This window comes from Phyllostomus discolor, chromosome 15 (genome assembly GCF_004126475.2).
Source record: "Phyllostomus discolor isolate MPI-MPIP mPhyDis1 chromosome 15, mPhyDis1.pri.v3, whole genome shotgun sequence".
Lineage (NCBI taxonomy): Eukaryota > Metazoa > Chordata > Mammalia > Chiroptera > Phyllostomidae > Phyllostomus > Phyllostomus discolor.
This window is the reverse complement of record NC_040917.2, coordinates 16,680,110-16,703,815: the sequence shown is the minus strand read 5'-3', so window position 1 is coordinate 16,703,815 and position 23,706 is coordinate 16,680,110. Positions and strand designations below refer to the sequence as shown.

At 47.8% G+C, this 23,706-nt stretch overlaps 1 protein-coding gene across 2 annotated transcripts; it reads left to right on the top strand.

Moving 5' to 3' along the window:
- Positions 1 to 38: 38 nt before the first annotated feature.
- Positions 39 to 19,156, top strand: BROX (BRO1 domain and CAAX motif containing). 2 transcript variants are annotated; one of them, XM_028531217.2, is made up of 13 exons: positions 39 to 377; positions 2,354 to 2,471; positions 5,126 to 5,232; positions 5,578 to 5,674; positions 8,412 to 8,507; positions 9,629 to 9,701; positions 10,615 to 10,720; positions 11,410 to 11,499; positions 12,953 to 13,038; positions 13,988 to 14,069; positions 14,390 to 14,540; positions 15,857 to 16,016; positions 16,996 to 19,156. In XM_028531217.2, exons 2-13 carry the CDS (start codon positions 2,371 to 2,373, stop codon positions 17,080 to 17,082), a joined length of 1,236 nt encoding a protein of 411 aa, XP_028387018.1. In that variant the 5' UTR covers positions 39 to 377; positions 2,354 to 2,370; the 3' UTR covers positions 17,083 to 19,156. The 2 variants fall into 2 exon arrangements, with proteins under 2 accessions (XP_028387018.1, XP_028387017.1); XM_028531216.2 differs by lacking the exon at positions 39 to 377 and adding an exon at positions 764 to 853.
- The last annotated feature ends 4,550 nt before the right edge of the window (positions 19,157 to 23,706 follow it).

The window sequence follows — 23,706 nt, the reverse complement described above, 5'->3', positions numbered from 1 at the left end:
CCCCCGGCGGCGGCGGTGGCGCTACTGCGGCATCTTTATCGGCTGAGGCGGCCGGGCCACCTCTGCTCGTCCTCTCTGGACACGGGACTGCAGTTCGGGAGGAAAGACTAGGGCGGAGCCGTCAGGGAAGAGCCCGGGAACGGAGCGTTCCGCAGCGGCTGCGACCACGCGGCAGCCTCCGCCCCCCAGCGGCCCGCGGCGCCGCCTCGCTAGCTGTCATGGCCGCCGGGTCACGTGACCCCGGCGCCGCGCAGGCCCGGTTCCCCGCCGCGCCAGCCCCGTAGCCGGCTCCCCGCCTCCCTCCCTTTCTCGCCGGGCCACTCGGACGCTGCCTGTCTTCCCTTAGGAGGACTGCTGCCCGGACTCCGAGACATCCGGTGAGTATGTCAAGAGGAAGGTCGTTTCCCGGTAATATTCCTGCCCTTGTTGCCTCCCTGGATTCCCAAGCCGCTGGGTCACCCCCTTTTATGCGTCTGTTTACTCAGTCTCCGTAGACGCCCGGATACTCGCCCCCAAAACTCTCCCTTTAAAATCTTGAAACCAAAGAAAGAGAGAAAATGCATCTTGCCCCCTCGAATCAATAGTATTCACAGATTCGCGGAGACCCCTTGCCCTCTTCTCCACCGGCATTAGAGAGGCTTCTAGCTAAATGGGGGTTCGTTTGGCGGTCGTCGGCCGGTCCCTCCCAGGTGGATAGTATCGGCTTTCCAGAAAAATGCCTATTGGGAAAGGGGGTGCGCTAGCGTTGGCGCCTGCGCAGGTAGCTGCCGGTTGCCTGGAATGCGGTGGGCACGGGAGGAAGAGGCTGGTGGTAAACAGGAAGTGGATGCTCCAAGCTTGGGGCGCCGTTCAGGTAGGTTCCTCCCGGGACCCTCGGGCTCCGGAGTGGGGGGCTCTGATCAGTAATCGAGTCCTCTTGTGGGGGCGGGTCAGGTGGCAGCCTCCACCCGGCTGTCGTACTGCGGTGTCTACAGGTACCCTGGCACCTGCGGGTGGGTGTGGCGTCCCTCTACGCCGCCCTCCCAGGTCCTGGAGCCCGGAGTGCCGGGACTCAGGGAAAGACCGGGCAGAGAACGCAGTACAAAGACACAGAGAACTTCGGACACTTTCATCCGGGAGGTGGGAGGCCGCCTTGAAAGAGTGAGGAGAATTTGCTGCCACAAAAGCAAGTGTATTGTGTGCCGTTTTGTCTAGAAGGCCTGACTTACATGCGCGTAAGTGCTGTATTAGGTTATAAAGGTGGTTTGCATGGTTGGTGTTCAGAAAAGTATATGTGTATATTTTTCAAGACTTGTTAAATGAACTTGTCCAGTTTCTTATTGGGGACACACTGCGTTTTTCTCTTCATCAAATATCTGGTACTCTCCAAAACTGGCTTTGTCATGAATAATTAAATAGCAGAAGGGAAGTGCTGAAAGTAGATTTCATACCCTGTGCAGCCCACGGTTTTATCCTCCATTACGAAATATTGATCGACAGCTTTGTGTAATGCTTTCAAATTAGTTAAACCTTATCAGAATTTCTTGTGTATTACTTCCTGGAATCTACTTGCCATATTAAGCTAGACCTTCCTGTAAAATCTGCACTATCTACCTTCAAGGACTTTTAGAGAAATGACACCATTTTTTTTTTAACCTAAAAGTTGTGGAACTTTTTTTTTTTTGGTTGGCATTTGACTTAGCTTTTCACATTTTTTTGGTTTTAGGAATAGAAATTACTGATCAAGTATCAATTTTTTAATCATTATTAGCTATTGTTAGAAAGTATATTTATTATAGGGCCCGTGCTGTAACCAGTCAGTTGATGCCAGCAGTATCATGTGAGAAACACACTTAATTTAAAGCCAATTTCTCCCAGATAACCATAGCAGTCCTAATAAGGATGCCATTTGGACCTGTTTTGGAAATTATCTTTATCTGGCCCTGTGCCCTTCTCTTTTGCAGCTGTCCCACCAGAGTCTAGTACTTTGCTCCCCAGAAGTGTAGTTTGGGGACCAGGAGCATCGGCATTCCAGGTCCCCCCCCCCAGGCTGTTCAATTAGAACCTGCCTTTTAACAACAACCCCCCGCCCAACCCGGTGATTTTTATGTACGTTAAGGTTTAAACATTACTGCTTCAGTGTTTTTAACATTACAGTTATTGTGGGCAGATGTCCTTTAGTAGGCCTGATCTGTATGTAGACTACTATAAATAGATAAAACAAGGTTGACTTAAAGCAGTGAAGCATTTTATTTATATGTGTATGTGTTAATATATATTAAAAATTTACATATTTCTGTAGTAAAACTCTATCTTAAAAGTATTTTTATACTGTTTACATTGTTTAATTTGTATACATCTCTTTTGTTTATAGGAAACATCTGGAGAAAAATGACACATTGGTTTCACAGGAACCCACTAAAAGCCACAGCTCCCGTTTCTTTTAACTACTATGAGATCGTCACTGGTCCCACCGCTTCAAAAATTTGCAGGTACGTTTCAGTCAGTCTCAGCAGGTGTTGATTGAGCCACCCTTGGATACAAGGTATTTATTTAGGTCCCTTGGGCACCACAGAAGTATGTAGCACACCGTCCCTAACCTTAGAGTCTTTGCAAACCTATAGATGGCATGAGGAGTTAAATTATAGATTACTTAAAGAAGGCAGGCATCAGGCCAGGGTCCTTTATTTTAGATCAGTGTGTGTCTGAGAGGCTAAAGCAATCATAATAAAAGAGTTAAGCTATTGTAGATACTATAATAGTACAAGAGACTCCACAAAGTTGTTTGTGGGTATTAATAGTTGTCTAGACTGTTAAATCCATTGTGTTCTGACCCTAGGACCTGAATAGTGCCCAGGGTGTTCATCTAGGAGAAAGGAGTTTAAACAAATCGTGTAGCTTAAATCAGGGTTGACAAACTATGTTCAGCAGGTGTAGCCTGGTGCTGGTTTTTATAAATACTGCCTTACTGAAACACAGCCACTTCTCCCATTTACTTATATACTTTCGTGGCTGCCTTCGCCTTCTTTCCTCTACAGCAGCGGAGTTGAGTAGTTCCAGTGGGGACTTTATGGCCCAGAAGCCCTAAAGTGCTTTTACTTTCGGACTCATTACAGGAAAAGTATGCTGACTTCTGGTTTAGATAGTAAGAAGGGAGAAGAGCAGTCCCTTCCACCAGGAAAACCTTTGTTCTAGAGCAGCTTGACTGGAACGAGAGAGAGAGAGAGAGAGATGCAGGAGATATTTCAAAGGAGGAGTCAGCTGGCCAGACTGACTGATTCGCCCTGGGAGTTGAGAAAGATTCATTCCGTACAGGACAGAGAGCCTAGCTGATTGAGATACTGGCGGTAGCAGTAAAAGGGATACTTGCTGCTTTTTCATGGGAAAGAAGTAATTAGAGCAAAAGGCAGGACGACTAGCTTATGCATCTAGACCAGAGGTTGGCAAACTTTTTCTTTAAAGGACCAAATAGTCAATGTTTTAGGCCTTGTGCCTTGGGGGCCACCTGCAGTCACTGCTGCGTATTCTTCCTTGTTCGTTTTTATAAAGTAAGCTGTGCTGTGGGCCACACGAGGACAAGTGACAAGTTGCAGTTTGCCAGCCCTGATCCTAGACTCCTAAAGGCGGTCCCAGCTCAACTGTTTTGTCTCTAGCATTGGGCAAGTCTCTTAACTTCTTTGGGTCTAATAACTCAGTTATACAGTGAATAGCCAAAGTTGGGTATTTCTAAGGTACATTTTCCTCAAGTTCTATAATGTTAAGATGACTATAGCTTCATATGAGTTGGGTTGCGGAAGATCGAGCACTTACTGGAAATAGCTAGCAGGCTATTTGAGTCTAAAATAGGCCTTAAGAATTCAATTTTTTCTCCTACTTCAGGAATTACTTTTTCCCAGCTTCTAGTTCTATAGCTTAACAGTGACACATTCATAAAGTCACCCATCCCGTTTTTGGTCAGCTGTATGTAATTGTTAGGCTACACTTTCTTGGAATAAGCCTCCTTAGAGCTAGTCCCAATGAATACACACTCCAGTTTAGCCATCCAAGGTTGAGTCTGTGCTGTCTCCTAAACAATGCTACTACGTTACAGCCCTTCTGCATCTGAAAATAGTTGAAACATAAGCTTTTACTCAACGAAGAATTTTGAGTATGTGCTTTGTCCTAGCCACCTACTAAATTCTGGGTATATACCCCTACTCTCTTGGTGGTTACAATTTAAGGTCAGTCTTTCCGTAGTCCTTGACACATGGTGTCTCAGTCATGGTCAGTGTGACGTGGTTTCGGAACTCTCACTAACTCACACTAAGCACGTGGCCTTCTGAAATGACGTGTAGAACTGGAACAAGACCACGTTCGAGCTGATGAAGTAGCTCTAGGGTTGGGTACAAAGTCGTCTGGTAGAAGGAGACCTCAGGAGAAAAGAGGGGAAAGCCAGAGACTGAACATTTTTGGAGGTGGGATAAGAAGGGGACATAGAAAAAATATGTAGAAGGGACCTTTAGAGACACGAGGAGAACGTGGGAAACTTGGGGCTACTGGAATCGAGGGAAAAGAGAATCTCGAGGGAAACGGCGGGTCTGCCACAGTAGTTGCTGCTACAGAGAAGTAAGAGGGGGATGTTCTCAATGACTGACGGCCGCACGTTGTTACATGCTCTTCGTGTGTGTGCTGCATTGTAGGATGCGACTTCATTTGTAAAATACGGTGTTTACTTAATGCATATTCTGACATAATGTCAGGTTTTGAAATTTCAAGAAGACAAATCATGCACAAACATTTAGTTTCCATTCTCAAAATTTCACTGTGAACTGCTCAGTTTAGTTTACTCTTAATTCCTTCCTCCCATCGTAAGTACTTAGGTTTAGTTTTTTAATTAAAACTTGCTATATATTTTTGTTACATACTCTGTCCTGATTTTCCCCTTTAATTGGATGGAGTTTATTTCAGTATAACTTTTAAAACAATTGTTACTAGGAATTTCAATTACCTCCAGTGTTAGTCCTAATTAAATGTACCGTGTATGTTGGAGAAGGGGTGTGTGTGCATGCATGTTGTTTAAAACTGACAGTGGAAAGGTTTGAGCCCCCTCTGCAGCGATTCCTTGTGAGACAGCTTGCTCACCTGGACTCTCTCTGTCTCGCCTCAGCGACCTGAGGTCGTCCAGAGCACGGCTGCTGGAGCTGTTCACGGACCTGAGCTGCAACCCAGAGACGATGAAGAGTGCAGCAGATGCGTACTTCTCACTTTTACAAGGTTAGTCGTTTGTACGAACTTCAGAGTTTCTAACAGACAGCTATGCAGAAGATCACATTCAGTTCTTCGACTTTGCACATTTGAATTCAGTCTTTGAGGCTGTATTTTTTGGTGTGCCGAACATTCAGAAACGTGATACTGTAAGGGTGGATGTGGTTTTTCTAACGTTTTGAAAATTAAATGTGTGCCCACTTCATGTTACGTCACCTTGGGAGCAGGTGTGGGGTACAGAAAGGGCGAGGCGTTAGCAGTTTCCTCCAGGCACCCGGAAACACCTGAAAATTTGATCTAAATGGAATACTTTATACCTCTTGTAAAACTGAAATGTTTTGTACCTCGTTACAGGTTTCATAAATTCATTGGATGGATCTAGCCAAGAAAGTAAGTTACGATATGTTCAAAATTTCAAGTGGACGGATACATTACAAGGACAGGTTCCAAGGTAAGCAGTGCTAACAGTGCTAAATAGAAGCTGTTTTTGTAACCGTTTAGCCGGTGGTTAATTCATACCCCCTGTATTGGGAGAAATAAAATACAGATCTGGTCCACGTTGTCTCGTATCGGGAAATTAATTGGACAGATTCTACCTGGGCGCCTAGTACACTCTGTTGAGTAAAACTCCAGCGCTTCTCCTGGGCTGGGTCTGGTTTTCAGATAACCGGTACAAACGTTAGCTGGGATTGAGCAGCCCTGACTGTCAGTAACACAGGGACAGGGGTTTGGGGACTGGGGAACCAGAGCTCGCTTCCGTTCTTCGCCCGCATTCAGCAGAACAGAACTTGCCCTGATTTTTCTTCTCCGATGGATAATCCAGGTGTCTTTGGTCCATCTCTCCCTTTCTCCCACCTCCACGCCAGCTCCCTGCTCTTTTCTCACAGTATTTGTTTCCTTCCTCATTTTTTTTCATGATTTTGGCTCTTTATAAAAACGTCCCCTCAGAACTTTCTTGTCATTCACTTGGAAGTAATTAAAAGAGATCCAGTTAGAGCAGGAAGGAGATCATAATGGTGCTACATTTTTACTTAACTGCTGCTTTTAACACCAGTGGGCTGCTCAGGTGGCTGTGTGTCTTTATCTCGGTTTGCTGTAGAATTCCCGCTTCCTGGCATCGGAAGGGGAGGAACTAGAGCTCATGGAAGACCAGGGTGGACACCGAGTGCGGGAGTGTGCGCTGAGGATCCTCGCAGCACGGGGGGCAGCCCCAGGGCTCCTAGTGTGTGAGCCCCTGCTGTCCCACTGGGTGCGGCTTACAGACACACGGCTTCGTGAGCAGTGGGACGGGAGGAGTTAGGTCACGGGACTGATACAGTGCCAGGCACGTGGTAGACATCTAGCAGGTGCTGGTGGGCTTCCTTCCTTCCTTGGGAATATTGTGTGCGGAACTCATATGTTGGGGAGGAAGTTGGGGACTATGGATTCTTTCCCCATTTTTACATTCTGGGATGCTAAGGTTTTCTGAGTCCTCGTTTTCTGTTTTTCTTTCTGTGACTCCCTTCTACTTTATCCAAAATTAAGGAATATTTTTCTTTAAAAGGCCTTTTTTTTTTTTTTTTTTTAAAGAATCAAACCTCTTTCATTGTTACGTTAGAAAACTGGCAAGTTCTGAGGTGTTTGCATTGCATCCTTTTCCCCACCCTGCCCAGTGTCGGTCCCTGCGGCAGCATCTCCAGCTGCATGAGACAGGGCAGAGCTACGTGATGAAGGCCTTAAGTGATGATACTGAATATTCAGTACATCCGGGACTTCCAAGTTACTCTGTCCTCAATGGCTACTCATATGCAATAGAAAATGCACTTATGAATGTAGAATGAGTATGTCTTTCCTGAAAATGTGATTTCAACTACATGTGCTCTAACTGCTACTTAGATGTGGTACAATAGAAGGGGTGTTTGGGAGCACGGCAGATAAACGAAGGAGAAAGGGGAGTTATTCATGAGGGTATAACTGAGCGAAACTATCTTATTTGAAAGTAAAGTTGTGAACTAGAGATGCCCAGTAGGTCACCAGAGGTGACTCACTTGAAAGGTCCCAGTGCTGAAAAGAAGCAGCTAGTAAACTGCATTAAATGTTTTTCAGCAGGCTGAAATTTTTAAGGAGTTTGTTCATAACTATCATATTTTTTATATCATAACATATTAAATGGAGTATTTTATAGGTTACTTTTGAATAGCATATGTTTTAAAATAAATTTTATTTGTTCTTACTCTAAAAAGTTTCCACGTCTCCATTCGTTTTAAGATGTAGGCAACAAAGTAGAGTCATGATTCTAGTTTCTTCTCTTTGGGTGATTTTTCTTTATCTTAATGTTGCGTGTGTAAAGTCAGGGTATTTTGCTTTCCTCATCATTTGAGATCATGTATAGGGGATTTTCGGGGCCTTAGCCGAAGTAGTGATTAAAATTAGTTTTATCTTACTAGCTTCATACGCCTTTGCCGTCTTTGTGTTGTACTTAGTGACAGAACCTGAAGGAAACAAGGTAGAAAGACCTTGCTCTCCGCGGCGTGCTGATTGGCTCAGCACTCAAAACCCGCTGCGGTTTCTTTTCAGCTCGCCCCGTGCCTGCTGTTCCTTGATCTCTTTCCACGAGCGTCTGCTGCGGTCAAGGAGGTTGTTGGGTCTCTGCTCTCGGGAGAGTCTTCCCACTTCTTTGTGCTTGAACAGTGGCACTTCTTCACCCGGGGTGCCTTCTGCTTCCCTTGGCGCCGTCTTTCCGGGCACAGTTCGGTTCCAGAAACACCATTGCACCTCTGTGGTTTAGTCTAGCCTGACCCATCTCTCCCCTGAACTCCGTTTTCCTAGAATGCGGTGCGAGCACCGCCAGGTCCAGAATCCGCGGGGCACTTCTTGGAGACGCACGTCCCGCGCCCCTCTCTGACTTCCTGGCTCTGGGGTGATGGCCCAGAGGCTGTGGCTCCGAAGCCACTCCGTGCGCAGTAACCTTCGGGGACAGCCGCTAGCCCCACGGTTACTGTCGTGGCGACACCCAGGGACACTGTGTGTAGTCATTCATTGTTCCTCGTGTTGTGTCGTGTCTCCCCATCTGTGGGAAACACAGGGCTGTTTTCCTCGTTTTTGGGTCGCGTCCTGTGCTCCGTAATTTTGAGTTGGGTGTGCAGTGGGCCCCGTGTAGAGACGTGTTGATAATTGACAGAAACTAATGATCATTTTTATAATTCTAGTGCCCAGCAGGACGCTGTTTTCGAGTTAGTTTCCATGGGATTTAATGTAGCTCTGTGGTACACGAAATATGCTTCAAGGCTGGCTGGAAAAGAAAAGTAAGTTAAAAGGGAATAGTTTGCATGCATATGTATGTGGTATTTTTCCAGTACATGGAGCTTTGTTGTTAAAAGGTGTAGGCCGTTGATAAAAAGTAGCACTCCAGTAAATGAAAGGTTGCCTCGTAATGTATTTCAAGTATCAGAACCATGGGGCTCAGTGTCAGAAGGGGAGGAAAAGAATCTTGCCACGGGGAAGGTCTTTCCAAGTAAAACCCTGTACCAAGGAAGGGAAGAGAGTCAATATCTGATTATATGAAAGTACCATAAACAGAATTTTAAAAATGACAGATGGGTCAAAAAAAGCGCAGTGCATATTACAAAATATTTTTATTATGTATGCTCTTATAAATCAACAAGAAAAAGACCAACAAATCACATGAAAGTGAGCAAAAGATGAACAGGAAGTTCACAGAAGGAAGACAAAGGCTTATAAGTACGTAAAAGATGTTTTGAAGGATTAGAGAACTGTGAAATAAAAGGAGATGCAGTTTTTGTAGTAGTTAAAAAAGATACTGGCAACACGAAATCCACTACCGACTCCAGTGCATCTGAGCGTGGGGATAATATGCACAGGCATTTCAGAATGAAGTTGACGGAAGGAGGCTTGCCTTGGGGTGGTGAACAGTACACAGAGAACATATCACAGAATTTTACACCTGAAATCTGTGTCCTTTTATTAGACAGTGTCCCCCCAATAAATTTAGCAAATATATAAAAATGAAGTTCTTTGTGTTGATTTAAAATTATCTCTAAAAAATTTTAAAAATTTTTCTAAAGTAATTTAAGCGATGAGAACAAGAGCAGCCTAGTGGACACTGTGTATTTCTGTCTCTCAGGTATGTGCATGTTCTGTGCCCGTCTGTGCACAGAGAGTGGTCCGGGAGGGAGCAGGAAGCCTCTGTTCGACCTGTAGACAGGGTCTCTTGTCTCACCTGCCGTCTCCTCTCTGGATACTTTTCACGTGCATCTGTTAAATGTCAAGCTAGGTTTTCTAAAAGGAGGAAAACTAGTGGTGAGAAACATAAATGACTGACTTGGTGTTATGATAACGGATTAGTTTCTGGTTTTGATACAGAAACGTGATTTACCCTCTAAGTAATGTAACCACTGTCTTTAAGCATAACAGAAGAGGAGGCGAAAGAGGTCCATCGAAGCCTGAAAATTGCAGCTGGGATTTTTAAGCATTTAAAGGTAAAATAATAATAAAATAGATTCCCATACTTTAATTCTTGAATAATTTTCATTTATTCCATGGGGGGTGGGGACATTATTTCATTACGCAAAAAAGTACTCGTGCATTCTGGTTCCCTGATGTTAAGTACCTTGCTGGTGAGTGCAGCCAGTTACAGAATAGTAGATGTCTCCATTCTAGGAAATCGTCAGTGACTTAGATGATTCAATTAGAATCATGTAATTAGATGATTCAACTTGTAGTTCATTGCTTATGCTTCTGTCTGTTCTGCAAAGGCAGAAAAAAAGCACAGAGGCTGCTGTCCTTCCCATTTCCCGCTGCCAGCCGCAGCCAGGAGCAGGCATGGTTCTGCGGAACCGAGCTTCTGGGGTGCTCGCCGTGTCTCTGTGGGAACACCGGACGGGCGATGAGTGCACCCCAGTCACGTTACACGGCCTGAGATACGGGAATTGGGGGAACGATGAATGTATTTCCAACCAGAATTGCCCCACCCGTTCTGATTAAACCACCGCTACCCAGGCCCCAGTGCCGGGTGTTGCTGTGATGAAGTGAGAGGCTTCTGCGGCAGCGGGGGCTGGGACCCTGAGTCAGCCACGGTCCCCCATGAGAGCGGACCGCGCTGGCCGCTGTGCGGAGGGGAATGCGGCTGCTGTGTCTGAGGTGAAGACGTGACCTGTGTATCTAACCAGTCTATTATGACCCAGATTGTGCCCTTGAATCTTTTATTTTGAAGCTTTTACTGTACAGGAGCTCGTTGTAGTCTCCGTAAGCTAGTGTTCCTCCTTGTTAGCATATATTTTTGTTAGTATCCTAAATTTCTGATAAATCCCCAAACTGAATGTTTCAGCTTCCATTTTCTTTAACTCACACGACTCCGCTAAAATAAATTTGGCTTTTTATTTTATTTTTCAGGAAAGTCACATCCCAAAGCTTATCACACCTGCAGAAAAGGGGAGAGACTTAGAAGCACGACTCATCGACGCTTACATCGTCCAGTGTCAGGCTGAAGCTCAAGAAGGTATCCTGAGTATTGTGAGGTGTTGTGTTGTTGTTGTTGTTTGAAGAAAGTCTGTATTGGCATTAAGAAAACTTTTAAATCAGAATTAGCTGGAATGGAGTTTCAGGTTTTGACAAATTCGTGGTGAGAACTAACTTTATCTGTAGCATTTGCCTTCATTTTTAGTCAGCAGGAGAAGGCCTCTCATTTCGTGGCTCTTTCTAAGAGGATTTGGTTTCGTGCTGGTTCTGACACGCACCGTGTCCCCCTCTGCCTCGCTCAGCTCTTCGCTCCTTCCACTGTTGGTCAGGCCTTGAGATCTTCCCTTTGAATGGTGGGAAATAGATGAAAACCTAGGTGAAAGCAATCAAGACACTTTGTCGGCTTTTGTTCTGCTTTATTTCAGATTCCAGTGCCCTGAAAGTATTTGTTTCCTCTTACATCGTGCTGTTTTATAGGAGTGATTTTCTGTGATTGGCTGGTCATTGGCTAGTGATTTATATAAAGAACCAACAAGCACCGTGTTTGCTGTTTATGTTTGCATTTTCTGGACCTGACTTTTCATGTTAAAACTTTTAGCAAACTATTAAAACCCCAAATAGATTGTTAAGACTGTTATTTGCTGTTATACTTGAACTTAGAGTACATGCAAATGAACTTAATTATGTGTTCTGTGTGTGTGTGTGTCTGTGTGTGTGTGTTGGTCACAGTGACAATAGCTCGAGCAATAGAACTGAAGCACGCTCCTGGACTAATCGCTGCCCTCGCCTACGAAACAGCGAACTTCTATCAAAAAGCTGGTGAGTATGTAATTCTGTTGTTATGTTTGTAGTCTTTAGGTTTTCACATTAACCTCTTGGCTAAATAGGGAAGAAGCAAATCAAAACGATCCTCAAGTTTTTCATTATTTACAAAACTGGAATAACATCTGTATTTTTATGATTTTTGTTTAAAAGAAAAGAGCTGTTTATAGTCAGTGTTGCTGCATAGCTTCTAATGGAAAGAGTGATTCTATACTTTTTAACTAGTTATGTCTAATAATTGGTTGTTTTGCTTTTGAAAGTTTTTTGGTTTTTATAACAGCCTTACAGTTAGCTATCCTTAGCGAGACAAGAAACTGAAACCCTGAGGATTAATGTAACTGGTCTGTAACTTGACGGCTAGCAGCTGGGAAGCTGGGACCAGAACGCCGTTCTTCTCATGATAGAATGGTTATTAGTTTAGCTGCTGGGTGTACAGAGATCAATAGAACAGACTCATGGTTCAGGGAAGGGGACAAACACGTTAGTATAGGGTGACATAAGATGGTGTCACAGCGGTGAAATAAAACCTTACAGCGTGTGGGCATGCTCGCGAGGGCTTCCTACAGGAAGGTGGCGGTTTAGCCTTCTTCTGAAATATAAGTAGAAGCTCTGAGTTTGCTAGAAAGCATCAGCATGTGGGAAGAGAACGTTCTGTAGTCTGCACAGGGATGAAGAGGAACTTAGCCCCTTGCGGGATCTTTGGGCAGATGCTCCTGACTAAAACACGGGGACTGTTGGGAGGACAGGTCAGGAAAGTACGCACCCATGAGATCATGAATGGGCTTAAAAGCTCGTCTGAGAAGTTTGGCCTTTATTCGGTAGGTGTTTGGGATTCCTGAAAAGCTATAAAGTAAGTCCAACTTGCTGGATTTGAGTTTTAAAAAGGTCCCTATGGTCGTAAGATGAGAAGTGGGCGTGCTAGGTGAAGGAGGAGGGGGCTGGCTCCCCTTAGCACTTCGGAAGAAGTGGCAACACCCTAAGGAGGAAAGGGTGGAAGCTTCACAAAGACAGCAGATGGGAAGTGGACGGGAGAAGACGGTTGAGAGCCGTGCAGCGGGCAGAGGTGGGGGGAGTTAGGAGAGTGTCCCCCGTGTCTCTGACGTGGGTGACTCAGCTGCTCTTTGCATGGCTATAGAAATTTTTAAAAAATAGGTAATAGTATAATTCATGTTTACCTTGAAGTTCTTAGTTATATCTGTTTTTATCATGTTAAACCTAAGTTACGTTAACCGTCATGTCAAAGAGGGACCCTGGTATTTAAACAGTCCTATTAATGTAATTAAACTACAGTTAGTGGAAAAATAAATCACTTTAAATAAAGTGAGGTTTTTAAAAAACATGTAAGTGCTTGAGCTTTAGACCTGAATGGCGTTCTGCTTTTAGCGTGAACTAAAAATCTTCTAGCGAATCAGGGTGAAATGATATTTTGCTTTTTAAAATGTAACTTTAGATCATACTTTATCCAGTTTGGAGCCTGCGTACTCTGCCAAATGGAGAAAATATCTTCTCTTGAAAATGTGCTTCTACACGGCTTACGTAAGTATACGTGACCCCGAAACAGCGTGAATGTCTGTGTGTCCAGCCCCTCGAGCGCCAGGTGGGCCATCTCTCCAGACGCTTACGTAGCGGTGCGCAAAGAGTGGACAGCTCTCAGCCAGTGTTCGCGGGCGGTCCGTGCAGCCGGCCACTGGGAGCTGGAGTGGGTGCAGAGAGATGCTGGAGGGTTTGGGGCTGGGTTCTGGCAGTGCAGTTCCCGTTTCACTTAAACCGCCTTTCAGGCTGGAACCGTGTGCACACTTACTGGGAGAGAGTTCTCTCGTTGCACCCTGTGCGCTGACAGGTATTTACGAGGTCTGACCTTAAGGGATGCCGTGCAGTGTGTCGCCCGCACTGGTGAGGAACCATTAATAAGCACTCTCTGGGAAGTCACTGCTTTGTCTCTTACGCCCACCAAACAGACTTACTGGTGTTTATGTTGTTGGTTAGAATATCGTGTGGGAGATCATCAAAACCCTTTTTCAGATCTAGGTAGATATCTTCACTTGTTTTACCTTACAATCTGCTTTAGCGTTCTACGTCAAACCACGTGTGTGCTATCCTTATATTGACATAGACATTAAAGACTTCGGGCCAGTGCATTTCTCTTGAAGCCTGTTGAGTCCTAACTTCCAGGCTCCCTCCCGCCCCCCCTCCACGAGCAGTGGTGTCCCTCCTTCGTCCTCAGTGCGCTGGGCTTGGAACCAGGTTTCAGCCGCCCATGGTTCAAAGACCAGTTAGGCTCAAAGGCTTGATGTAATTACGCTTTGGATACTAACAGAGATGGGGGAAGCTTACTCGAGGAAATAAATGTGAGGGATTCCACTGAGACTTGGGGCGGTGGACAGAGGCGGACAGAGGCAGTGGTCTGCCCGGCGCATGTATAAAGCAGCGGTACGGGAGGCGTCGTCTGGTGAGAGAATGAGCAGAAACCTCTGTCTTTCCCCAGGCCTACTGCTACCACGGGCAGACTCTGCTGGCTAGCGACAAGTGTGGTGAAGCAATCCGGTCTCTCCAGGAAGCAGAAAAACGTAAGTTTTCCCGCCAGAGTGTCAACTCCCTGTTTCAAAACAAATGTTTTACCATAGAGGGGAGAGGCCGTTAGAAGAGATTTTGGCTGAGTTCGTGGAAGGGAGCGGAAACGAGGGAGGTAGTTGGAGAAAGGAGTAAATGATTCGGAAACCTGGAGCCGGCAGGGGAGACCCGCCTTTCCTCGCGCTGCTGCTGGTGTTGCTGTGAGACTAAGGAAGGAGCAGTGCAGCGCTCTGCCATCTCTGACTTAAAGCCCTGTTCGTGTAAACAGGCAATAATGAGCTGTGACCAGATGCCCTCTCCCCCCTCTCACGTGCAGTTTATGCAAAGGCAGAAGCGCTGTGCAAAGAATACGGAGAAACCAAAGGACCCGGACCCACAGCCAAGCCTTCGGGACACCTGTTCTTTAGGAAGCTCGGCAGCCTCGTGAAGAATACCCTGGAAAAGTGCCAGAGAGAAAATGGGTTCATGTGAGTGCGCTTGGTGCTGTCTCAGTGGCATTCGTGATACAGTGGTATATGCAGGTGGCTCTTGAAAAGCACAGGTTCGAGCTGCCTGGGTCCGTGTGTACGTGGGGCTTTTTTGCTTCTTAGTTTTTGCTATTTTTGTAAACGCCTGTGACTTTTTGATGCACAGTTGGGGGTCCACAGAGAGGAGGGCGGACTCGATGCATTGATCTGTTTCCAAAGATTATATGTCAGATTGCAGTTCAGATTAGCATTAATCTTGTCTGTACACTGGTAACACAGTTCACTTGTGTCAGACAGAACTTTTACTCTGCTTCTGATGATGAAATATCACAGCAGATTTTAAAATTTCTACATGACTTGTTAACACGTAGCCCCCAACACTGTGCTCATCTTCCTCGTTTCCCTGCCGCTCTTTGTCCGCGTGTTACACGCCCGTTGGCAGCCCCCTGTGTGTGCTCATCGTGCCCCGGTCTCAGCCCCCTCCGATGCAGGGAAACGAATCTCCCGCCAGTCGGTTTTGTTGTGAAACCAGCAGTGTTCCAACTGGAGATCGCCACCCATGTAGGCTGGTGGGTAACAGTGGCGGTGAAAGATTTTTAAAGTTCCAACTTAAAAATTATGAAGTAGTTGGGAATAGGAAAAGGATGTGCTCCATGTGGAAAAACGAGAGAGTGAAGTGCAGAGAAGGTGAAACCACGGTCCTCGTCATTTCCCTTCCTTCCTTACAGAAGTAGCGACACCTCTCCATTTCGTGAGGTCTCTCTATTTGGTCCTCAGCCATGCTTTATAATTTCTTTCACGTAGGTCTTGTACATTTTTTGTGAAGTTCCTTTCTGTCAGGCTTCTTTTTAGCATTCTAAATAAATATCGAACAGGAAATATGAAACACACACCTTACCTACAGCAGGCTGCAAAATGAACCCGCACCTCGTCCCTGCTTTTTCCTCTTCCCACCCTTCCCCTCGTCCTCTGCATCTGGCTGGACCGAGTGCCGTCTCTCCCTTGAGCACACCCAGTTCCTTCAACCTCTGTCACGTCCGTGGGAAAGCTCCCCGAGCCCGGGTCTGAGCCCGTCGCCCCCTCCGTGTTCTCACCGCACTCCGCGGCCATCACAGCCTCAGACACGCACGCTGGCGCTGGCGCTGACGAGGTTCCCGGGCCGCTCACCCACGAGTCCCTCTGCCTGGGGCAGGGCGGTGTCCTCTGCCTCGTTCACCGTTAGGTTGTCTCTTCCCTGCACGGGGCCTTGACCGTCGTGGGCAGTCAGACAGTTAATGAGTAAATGAGTAAATGGCTGTTTAAATGGCTTCTTGCAGTTACTTCCAGAAAATTCCGACGGAAGCCCCGCAGCTGGAACTCAAGGCCAACTACGGTCTCGTGGAGCCTGTGCCTTTCGAGTTTCCTCCCACGAGCGCGCACTGGACCCCGGAGGCGCTGGCCGCGTTCGATCTCACCAAAAGACCCAAGGATGACGGCGTACGTGACGGGCTTTCCATTCATTCTCAAGCATTTAACAAGAATTCAGAGCCAGCGTTTTGGTGCTTTTGTCCGTATAAGCAGATTTGTGTGTTTCTCTAAGTGTGAACTTAGCTACCAGCGTGCTGGGTGGGCGCTCTGGTGGAGGTGTCCGGAGCCGGACCTCCAGGCCGTGGTCGCCCTCCGATTTTCTGCCGAGTTGACTGACCTCGTTCTCAACACGCTGCCTTCCTCTTCTCCAGTGTGTCGGCGCCCCCTCGGACCGGAGCGTGGGAGCGCGGGCCGAGCAGGACGCCTGGGCCGGGTGTCGGTTGCTGCAGCAGCACTCCCCGTTTCTGCCTCAGCGTAGTGCAGGGCCACCGGCAATGTGGCCTCATTTCAGCATTCCATGTTACTGTCCAGGGCTAAAAATGAGATTGCTTTTATTCACTTTTATCAAAGTGCCTTTCTGTACTAGGTCAAATGATAGATTAGGTGGAAATGTTGAGGTTTGACTTCCAAAATTCGGAGGGATCTGTGCGGTGGTGGAGGGGAAGGAGTGGGAGCTAATCTTCCCTTGAATTGGGTGATTTTCATATGATTTTCCACATATACTAAAACCATCATTCCTTAAGAGAAGACTCGTTCTATCCTGTTCAGCTTCCGGAACGATGCCCTAGGAGGTAGCCCGTTACTGTGGTGAGAGATGTCCGAACTGAAAGGCTCCTCACCCGTCAGTCACTCAGTTTCCCCTTCTCGGAGGGAGTGGGAGCAGCACTGGCTGGCCTTGCACCCGCCCACGGGGTTGCATCCCCACCGACACGGGGTCCTCCGAGCGTGTCTGCAGTTGAATGGATGTGTGGCTTTGGGGGCAGCTGTGTTCATCTCAATGTTACGTCATTTAATGTAGCCGCTTTTAAAGGTTGCAAGTGGAAAGAGCTAGTGTTTGTTTTCCAAGTCTTAGTTCATGTTCTCACCTCACGTCTTGCTTTCCCCCCAGACCAAAGCCAAACCGGAAGAAGCGGTGAAGCCCATGAAGGAGCCAGACGTCAGGCCTCAAAAGGACACCGGGTGCTCCGTCTCCTAAAGCGCGCGTGGGCTCTCCACTGGTAGACGCGAGGGGCCGGGGCCTGCAGATCACTCCCCGGAGAGGGTTTCTCTGAAGCCTGTCGAATGATTGCGTGCACTCCGAGGGCGTCTGCCTCCAGCTTAGGTCTAGATATTTAATACCGGCGAGGGTTCCCGCTTCGTCTCCACACTCCCTTGTAGCCAGGACACGTGGAAGGTGTTGAATAGTGTGTTAGAGGGTTGGGTCCTCCCCAACCCAAACCCTGGGTGGTAACATGACAGGTTAACGCATTATAGGCCAGAATCATGTGTTTCTGGGTATGTTTTTCTATCTTCACAAAGAAAGCTTTTTCATTTTCCTTCCTCTTACCTTGATCCCAGGAGAACGGCAGGAGTCGGTCTTAGACACACATTGTCCCCATCACCATTTCGTGAGTTGAAGCACAGGCTTAGGTTCTGAGTTATCTTTTCCGGTGGAAAAAATGTCCCTTACAGTTCAAGATCAGAAAATGTTTATACCCAGTCCTGTAACATACATTCAAACCTATAGTTTGCTCAAAAGTCAGTGTTGGTAGGAATGGAGGGGCTGTTTAAGAATTTGTCTCCTGGTGGCCCTGCTCTCCCTTCGGCCTTGGTGAGACCTGCAGTGGCTTTTGCAAGTTCCTCGCTCACGGGCGTTTCACTTAGAGGGAAGAACCTTGTAACAGCTCGTACAGTTTCCGTGTGCAGGGAGGCAGAAGGAGAGCTTTTTGGAGAAGTCAGACATTGCATGATGTAAAAGAGAAACTTCAGCCATAAAGGAGATGAGCTGTTCTGAATTACACTGGTAACTCGACTTCTTTGTTTAAGAAGTTACCATACAATGCTTTCGTTACCTGATTTCAGTGTACCTTGCTTTTGTATGGTTTTCTAACACACACCTCCTGTCAGAATTGTGTTGCTTTAGGCCAGAGGCCATAGCAAAAACTTAATAAAGCATTCAGATACAGTATGATCTTACAGATAGCTTGTAACACATGAACAGTTTAGTGTCTGTACAGACTTGGGGTATGGTGGGTGCATAATACTTTCACAAAAGTCACACATCTGTAGGTTTATCTTCTTTCGGTGATTCGCTGGAGCATTAGCTGATTTTCCTGTTATAGATGGATTGGCTCCCTTAATAAAAATCATTAAGAGTGGTGTAAATGGAGAGCTCACTGCGTTCAAGGCACCGCGCTGAGCCCTCGCGTGGATGGACCCGTGAGTCCACGCAGTGGCTCGGAGAAGCGTGGACAGTCTGCATGAAGGGTGGAACAGGAGTGACCATTCATGGCGAAGAATAAACAGATCATGCCCATCTGGATCAATGTTGTGTTCACGGACGTGATTACTTAAATCATAACTTGGGCTCTTGATAAAAGCCACATGGCGTTTTTTAAAATACATGGAAATGCTACCAAAAATAATACATGGAAAGGCTCCTTGCTGTAAAACACTTGATAGTTGAACCTGCAGTTTCCAGAATAACTGGAGTTATAATTGAACAGTTAAGTTTGCTGTATATAGTAAAAATATTTTGATTAAATTTCTCTGCATTCTGATTATAAAATATATACCATGAACTGACAAGGTCCCATAGTGCTCGATGCCATTGTCTCACTGGTGACCTCAGTGTGCTTGGGTGCCAGAGCTTGTTAACCGAGTTACTGAATTCTCACCTGACATCACCGTGGATCGTACTACCACACACGGAGTGAGAGTGTGGCAGACGCCCTGAGCTTCTGTAAAGTGGCGTAAATACAGGTATTTTACTGTGTCATTGGCAGCTTGGACATTAGCAGATAAATACACTGTTGACTCGGCCAAGGGGACAGACACTTGGTGACTAAAATATCCCATTATTTGTCAGAGCCCTTGAAAGAGTGTTGGGAATCTGGGCAGCTGAGAAACAGGTTGCAGGGAGGGTACGGAGGGGTGGAGCTTCGGTGTTCACTGTTGCACACGCTTCACACTCCATCTCCAGTGGATCAGGACAGCTGGCGTTCCGCTACACGCATTGTTTGTATAATGGACTATCCTTATTTATGAAAATAAAAGTAATTTTACTAACAGTTTCATTGGCATTTTTATGTTTTTCTGTAAATATTTTTACGTTTATTAAGCCAGTAACAGTTAATACCATGCAAAGTTACAATTTTCCACAGTAACATTTAGAAATGACATTAATGTCCATTCTATGCTGCATGAGCTCATTGAATAGTTAGCACACCTTGACCTGTTTGCTCTCGATGTATATTGGTACTTAACCACCTCTTAATCTCAAAGTGGGATTTCGATTGGCTTGTACATCTTGTTCCTGGTACTTATCCACATGATAAATAAGTTGTGTACTGTGGCAAGCCAGCTAGAGAGCTTATCACACTGTGCAGGACTCGAGAAAACTTTGTACTTTGGAAACTTGAGCTGGCACTTTCAGTGCTCTATGAATACACTCAGAAACGAAACCATGTTCAGAAATAGTTCCCTCTCCTCCAGCGTAATCATGCTCTGGAAAGTGCTACATTCCTTACCCCTTGTAATGCGTGCAGGGAAGTGAACTGCTGCAGCATCATCAGTGAAGGCTGAGTGCCCCGTGGGGCCACAGGGGTCCCATCGCTGCCACCAGGGTTTGATCCGTGGCCCGCCTGGGGAAGGAGGCGCCACGGGCGGAGGCAGGGAGGACACCCGGGCCAGCAGAGGCCCAGGGGGCCGTGCTGATGGCCTCAGATGTCAGCTCTTCGCTGCATTTTAACCTGGTTCATTGGAAACGTCTTTTGGTGGGTGGGAACTGTAAGAACCCCAGGAAATCTGTTTCATAACCATCCTGAAGTTTAGTGCTAAGGTCTAGAACTACTGTGTTGTTTTGTTGATACAGATTACAAATGCTGGGTTTCAGTTAAGGGGTCAATTAAAATGAAGTGATTAGTGTGTAAATGTAACAAGCACATTAAAAAGAACCCATTTTAACATCAGGAAATAAAGTTACAAGTCTGTTCACCTTATTTTCCTAGTCGAATATCTAGTACCTTCCCTCCACGCATTAAAATGAACTCAATGTGTGATTCATTCATTAAACATGGAGTTCCAGCCAGGTGTCAGGTGTAGGGGCAGGAGATACTGCAAGGAGCACACAGGTCAAGTCCCTCCCACTGAGGCTGGGGGGTGGGGCGGGGTATGGGGAGGGAAGAGGGAGATGGACAGGAAGAGTGAAATACAGCAAGTGTCTGCGGTGATAGGAGCCAAGGAAACAAACGCGGTGGGGGGGGGGGGCGCGTCAGGGGAATGGGAAGCTGCCTTGAAGCCAGAGCTGCAACCAGACTTAGCATCGAAGACCTGGAGGGAGGTGGGGCAAGCAGACAAGTCCGGAGAAGAGCCGCAGCCCAGGCCCCCGGGCACCGGGAGGGAGCCTGTGGTTGGGGGATGAGTGAGGGGAGGGTGGTCCAAGTGGAGGTCGGCAGAGTGTTGGGGGGCCAGGCGGACGGCCTTGGATTCCATGGCACGGACTGGGCTCTTCCTCTGGGTGAGGTGGGGACCCACCGGGAGTTTGAAGCGGAAGAGTGACTCAATCTGATTGAAGAGGTTAACACCTCTGGGTGCTTTGGAGCCGAGTCGGTGGGGGGCCCCGGCCGGGAAGGATGCACTCACTGAGGTGAGAGGTGGCCTAGACCAGCTTGGCTGCAGTGCGGTGGGGGCACGAGGGTTCCCAAGGTAGCCAAGAGAACGTCCTGACGGTTTCCGTGAGGAGCAATGAGCAGACAAGAATCAAGAAGGACGCCCAGCGTCTTCAGCCTGAGCAACGGGAAGAGTCGACTTGCTGCTGGTTGAAATGAGAAGACAGCCAGAGGGGTAGAGGTGGCTGTGTGTGCGGTGGGGGGACCTCGGGGGGAGGGGTGCGCTGCAAGCTGGGCAAAGAAAGGCTCAGACCCGCTGGGATGGAGGTGCCTCTGAGACACCCAGGAAGAGGGCTGAGTGGCCAGTAGAATCTAGGAATCTGGGAGGCAGAGGGAAGTCTCAGCTGGAGATGACAGTGTCAGCTACGAATGTGTGTGTGGACGGCTTTTAAATAAACCATAAATAAGATCTTCAAGGCAGGAGATTTAAGAACAAAAGTAGGAAAGATCCAATCACAGAGCCCGGAGGCACCCTAACACTGAAAGTTCAGGGAGATGTTACAGTCTGTTCATTGCATTGTATACTTAGGAACAATTCCCCATAAACCACAGTTGGGGGAGGGGGTTAAGAAATACGAATAGAGGTGCTCGTAAGAATTAAAGCACGTTGTAGGAAATATTTGGGGTCCTCCAAAAAAAGGGCGCTTAAAAACACCCATATCCAGCTACTCGGTGTGAAGGCGGCAGTACTCCCAAGGTTTTTGTAAATAAAATGAGGAGATTCCACACCCTTGGGTATGGAGCCCCCTGTACTGCCAGACACTGTGATCACCAAAACGACTTGCACATAGCACGTCCTGCATTTTCCAGTAGGTGGCAGAAAAGGTCCACTAAATGTCCACTAAATCCACTGCAGGTCAGATCCTTCTCTCTCTCTCTCTCTCTACCCCCCTCCCCTGCTCCCTTTAATTAAAAGAGCCCCTCCAAATTAAGAGAGGTACACGTCTATTTAAGGCACAGCGCTATTGTCACATAGAACAACACCTTGGGTTTCTGCAGAGATCCGTCAGCTACCATCCGTTGTAAGGGACTGGGGGTGCCAGGTGTGTGGGGCGCACAGGGCTCTGGTAGGTTTGGGAATGCTGGCATTGGCAGATGGTCTTGAGAGTACGTTGACTGGGATGAGACTGTGAGGCCCTTTTCCTAAACTTCTGATACATTTAAGATTTTTAGCTACCTGGATATTCTCCTGGGAAGGAGGGGGGGGGGGCACCCCCAACCCCCACACCATGATCTGATATGGAGGCTGGGAACAGAGGTGGCAAACGTCACCGTCCTTTGGCAAAGGCTGCGGATGGGGACTCAGGCTCACCCGGGAGCCAGGGCTCCCAGAGGTCTCCTTCCAGGACTGCTGGGTCCTCCCAAGCAAGACTTCCTGGTTCCCTGGATTTCTGGCTTGGAGCGGTGGGGGCGGGGACTGGAGCCTGCGGTAGTGCGGGCCTGGACGTTGCTGGGTTCCTGATGCATCCCTATCCGTCGGTGATAGGAACTCTGCCTCTTTGGAATGGCCTGGGCCCAGAACAGGGTTGCAGCCGGTAGGGTCTGCACCCCACCTTGCCCCCTCTGACCCCCACCCCTCGCCGTGCCCCATAGCACCAGAACGCTGCTGAACCCGCATTCGCAGTTCACTGTTCTGCAGCTGGCTCCTGGGAGCAGAGGCCTTTCTAGCACCCAGGCACCCAGGTGTCCCCTATCTGAGGCACCCGACCCAGCCCTGCCTTGCCCCATCCCGGGCACGGTCTCGAGGTGAGCCCGGATCTGCCTTCCTGGGCAGAAGGTGCCATTGGTGAGATGGCGCCTTGGAATGACTGAGAGACTCTGGGTCTCCCAAGAGTCCGCACCGATGATCAGGCCTCTCAAGACCCTTGAACGGTTGCAGATTCCCAACAACTTGAACTATACCTTGCGCGCAAGGGCAGTGTGTGCCCTGCCCAGAGGCCTTGAGTAGCTGGACTGCTCAGGTCCTCCCATGCCAGGACGGGGTCCGACCACCTGCACATCCGCTTCTTTGGAGGAGCCCATTCCAAACATAACCTGATCCCCGGGCTGCAAATATGGCGACAGTCATTCCCCAGTCCCTCCTGTGGCTGTTGGGGCCCCGTTGGGGACCTCTCCAGGAACCAGGGCACCCCATTGTCTCATTCCTGGGAGCCCTGCTCCCACCCATCCCAGCCTTGGAGTACCCAGGATATATGGCTTTGGGGTTAGTGGGAGCCTTGGTCAGGAGCGGGTCTGGGCACTGCCAGTGTTTGTAGATGACCTTCCTCTGGCCTGGGCAGGACCGCAGCTTCAGCGACCACAGCTGTCTGCCCCCCACCCCCACCCCCCACCCGTCCCACTGCAGGAGAGACTCCTGCCCCCATGGCCCAGGTGAGCGACTCCCAGATTCCCAATTCACAGGCCCAGGACCCAGTGAATGTTGGGCGTTTTCAGCTGCCAAATATGTGGTGATTTTTGACTCACCAATGGATAACTAATGCATATTTTTACTCCTAACTGCTCCTAAGGACCCAGGTACTTTTCCAAGAATCATAATGCTCTGGGAGGGCCCGAAGTTTGCCTTGCTCCTCAAGGCCAGACTGGACTCATTGAGTGGAATGGCCGGGCGTCTACCTCTCTGTGGTGGGTTGGGACCAAGCCACCTCCTGCAGATTCGGTGTCTGTTCCGTTCCCACCACAGCCCATTCCCATAGTCCCCCCTTGCCGACTCGCCCAGGCGGGGCTCACAGGACCAGCAAAATGCTTCTCTGTAATACTAGTCATGAACACCCCCTTCTCTGCCGAAAAAATTAGGTTTCAAGGATATACAACTCTTCAGTGTTACGGTTCTTACGGACCCATAGCCATCTTTCCCCAGGCACGACCATAGTACCAGGCTGACTCCGTAGGCAGGGATGCTACCACTAGCCATGTTCATGACCAGACCGAATTCTCCACAGCAACCATCCAGA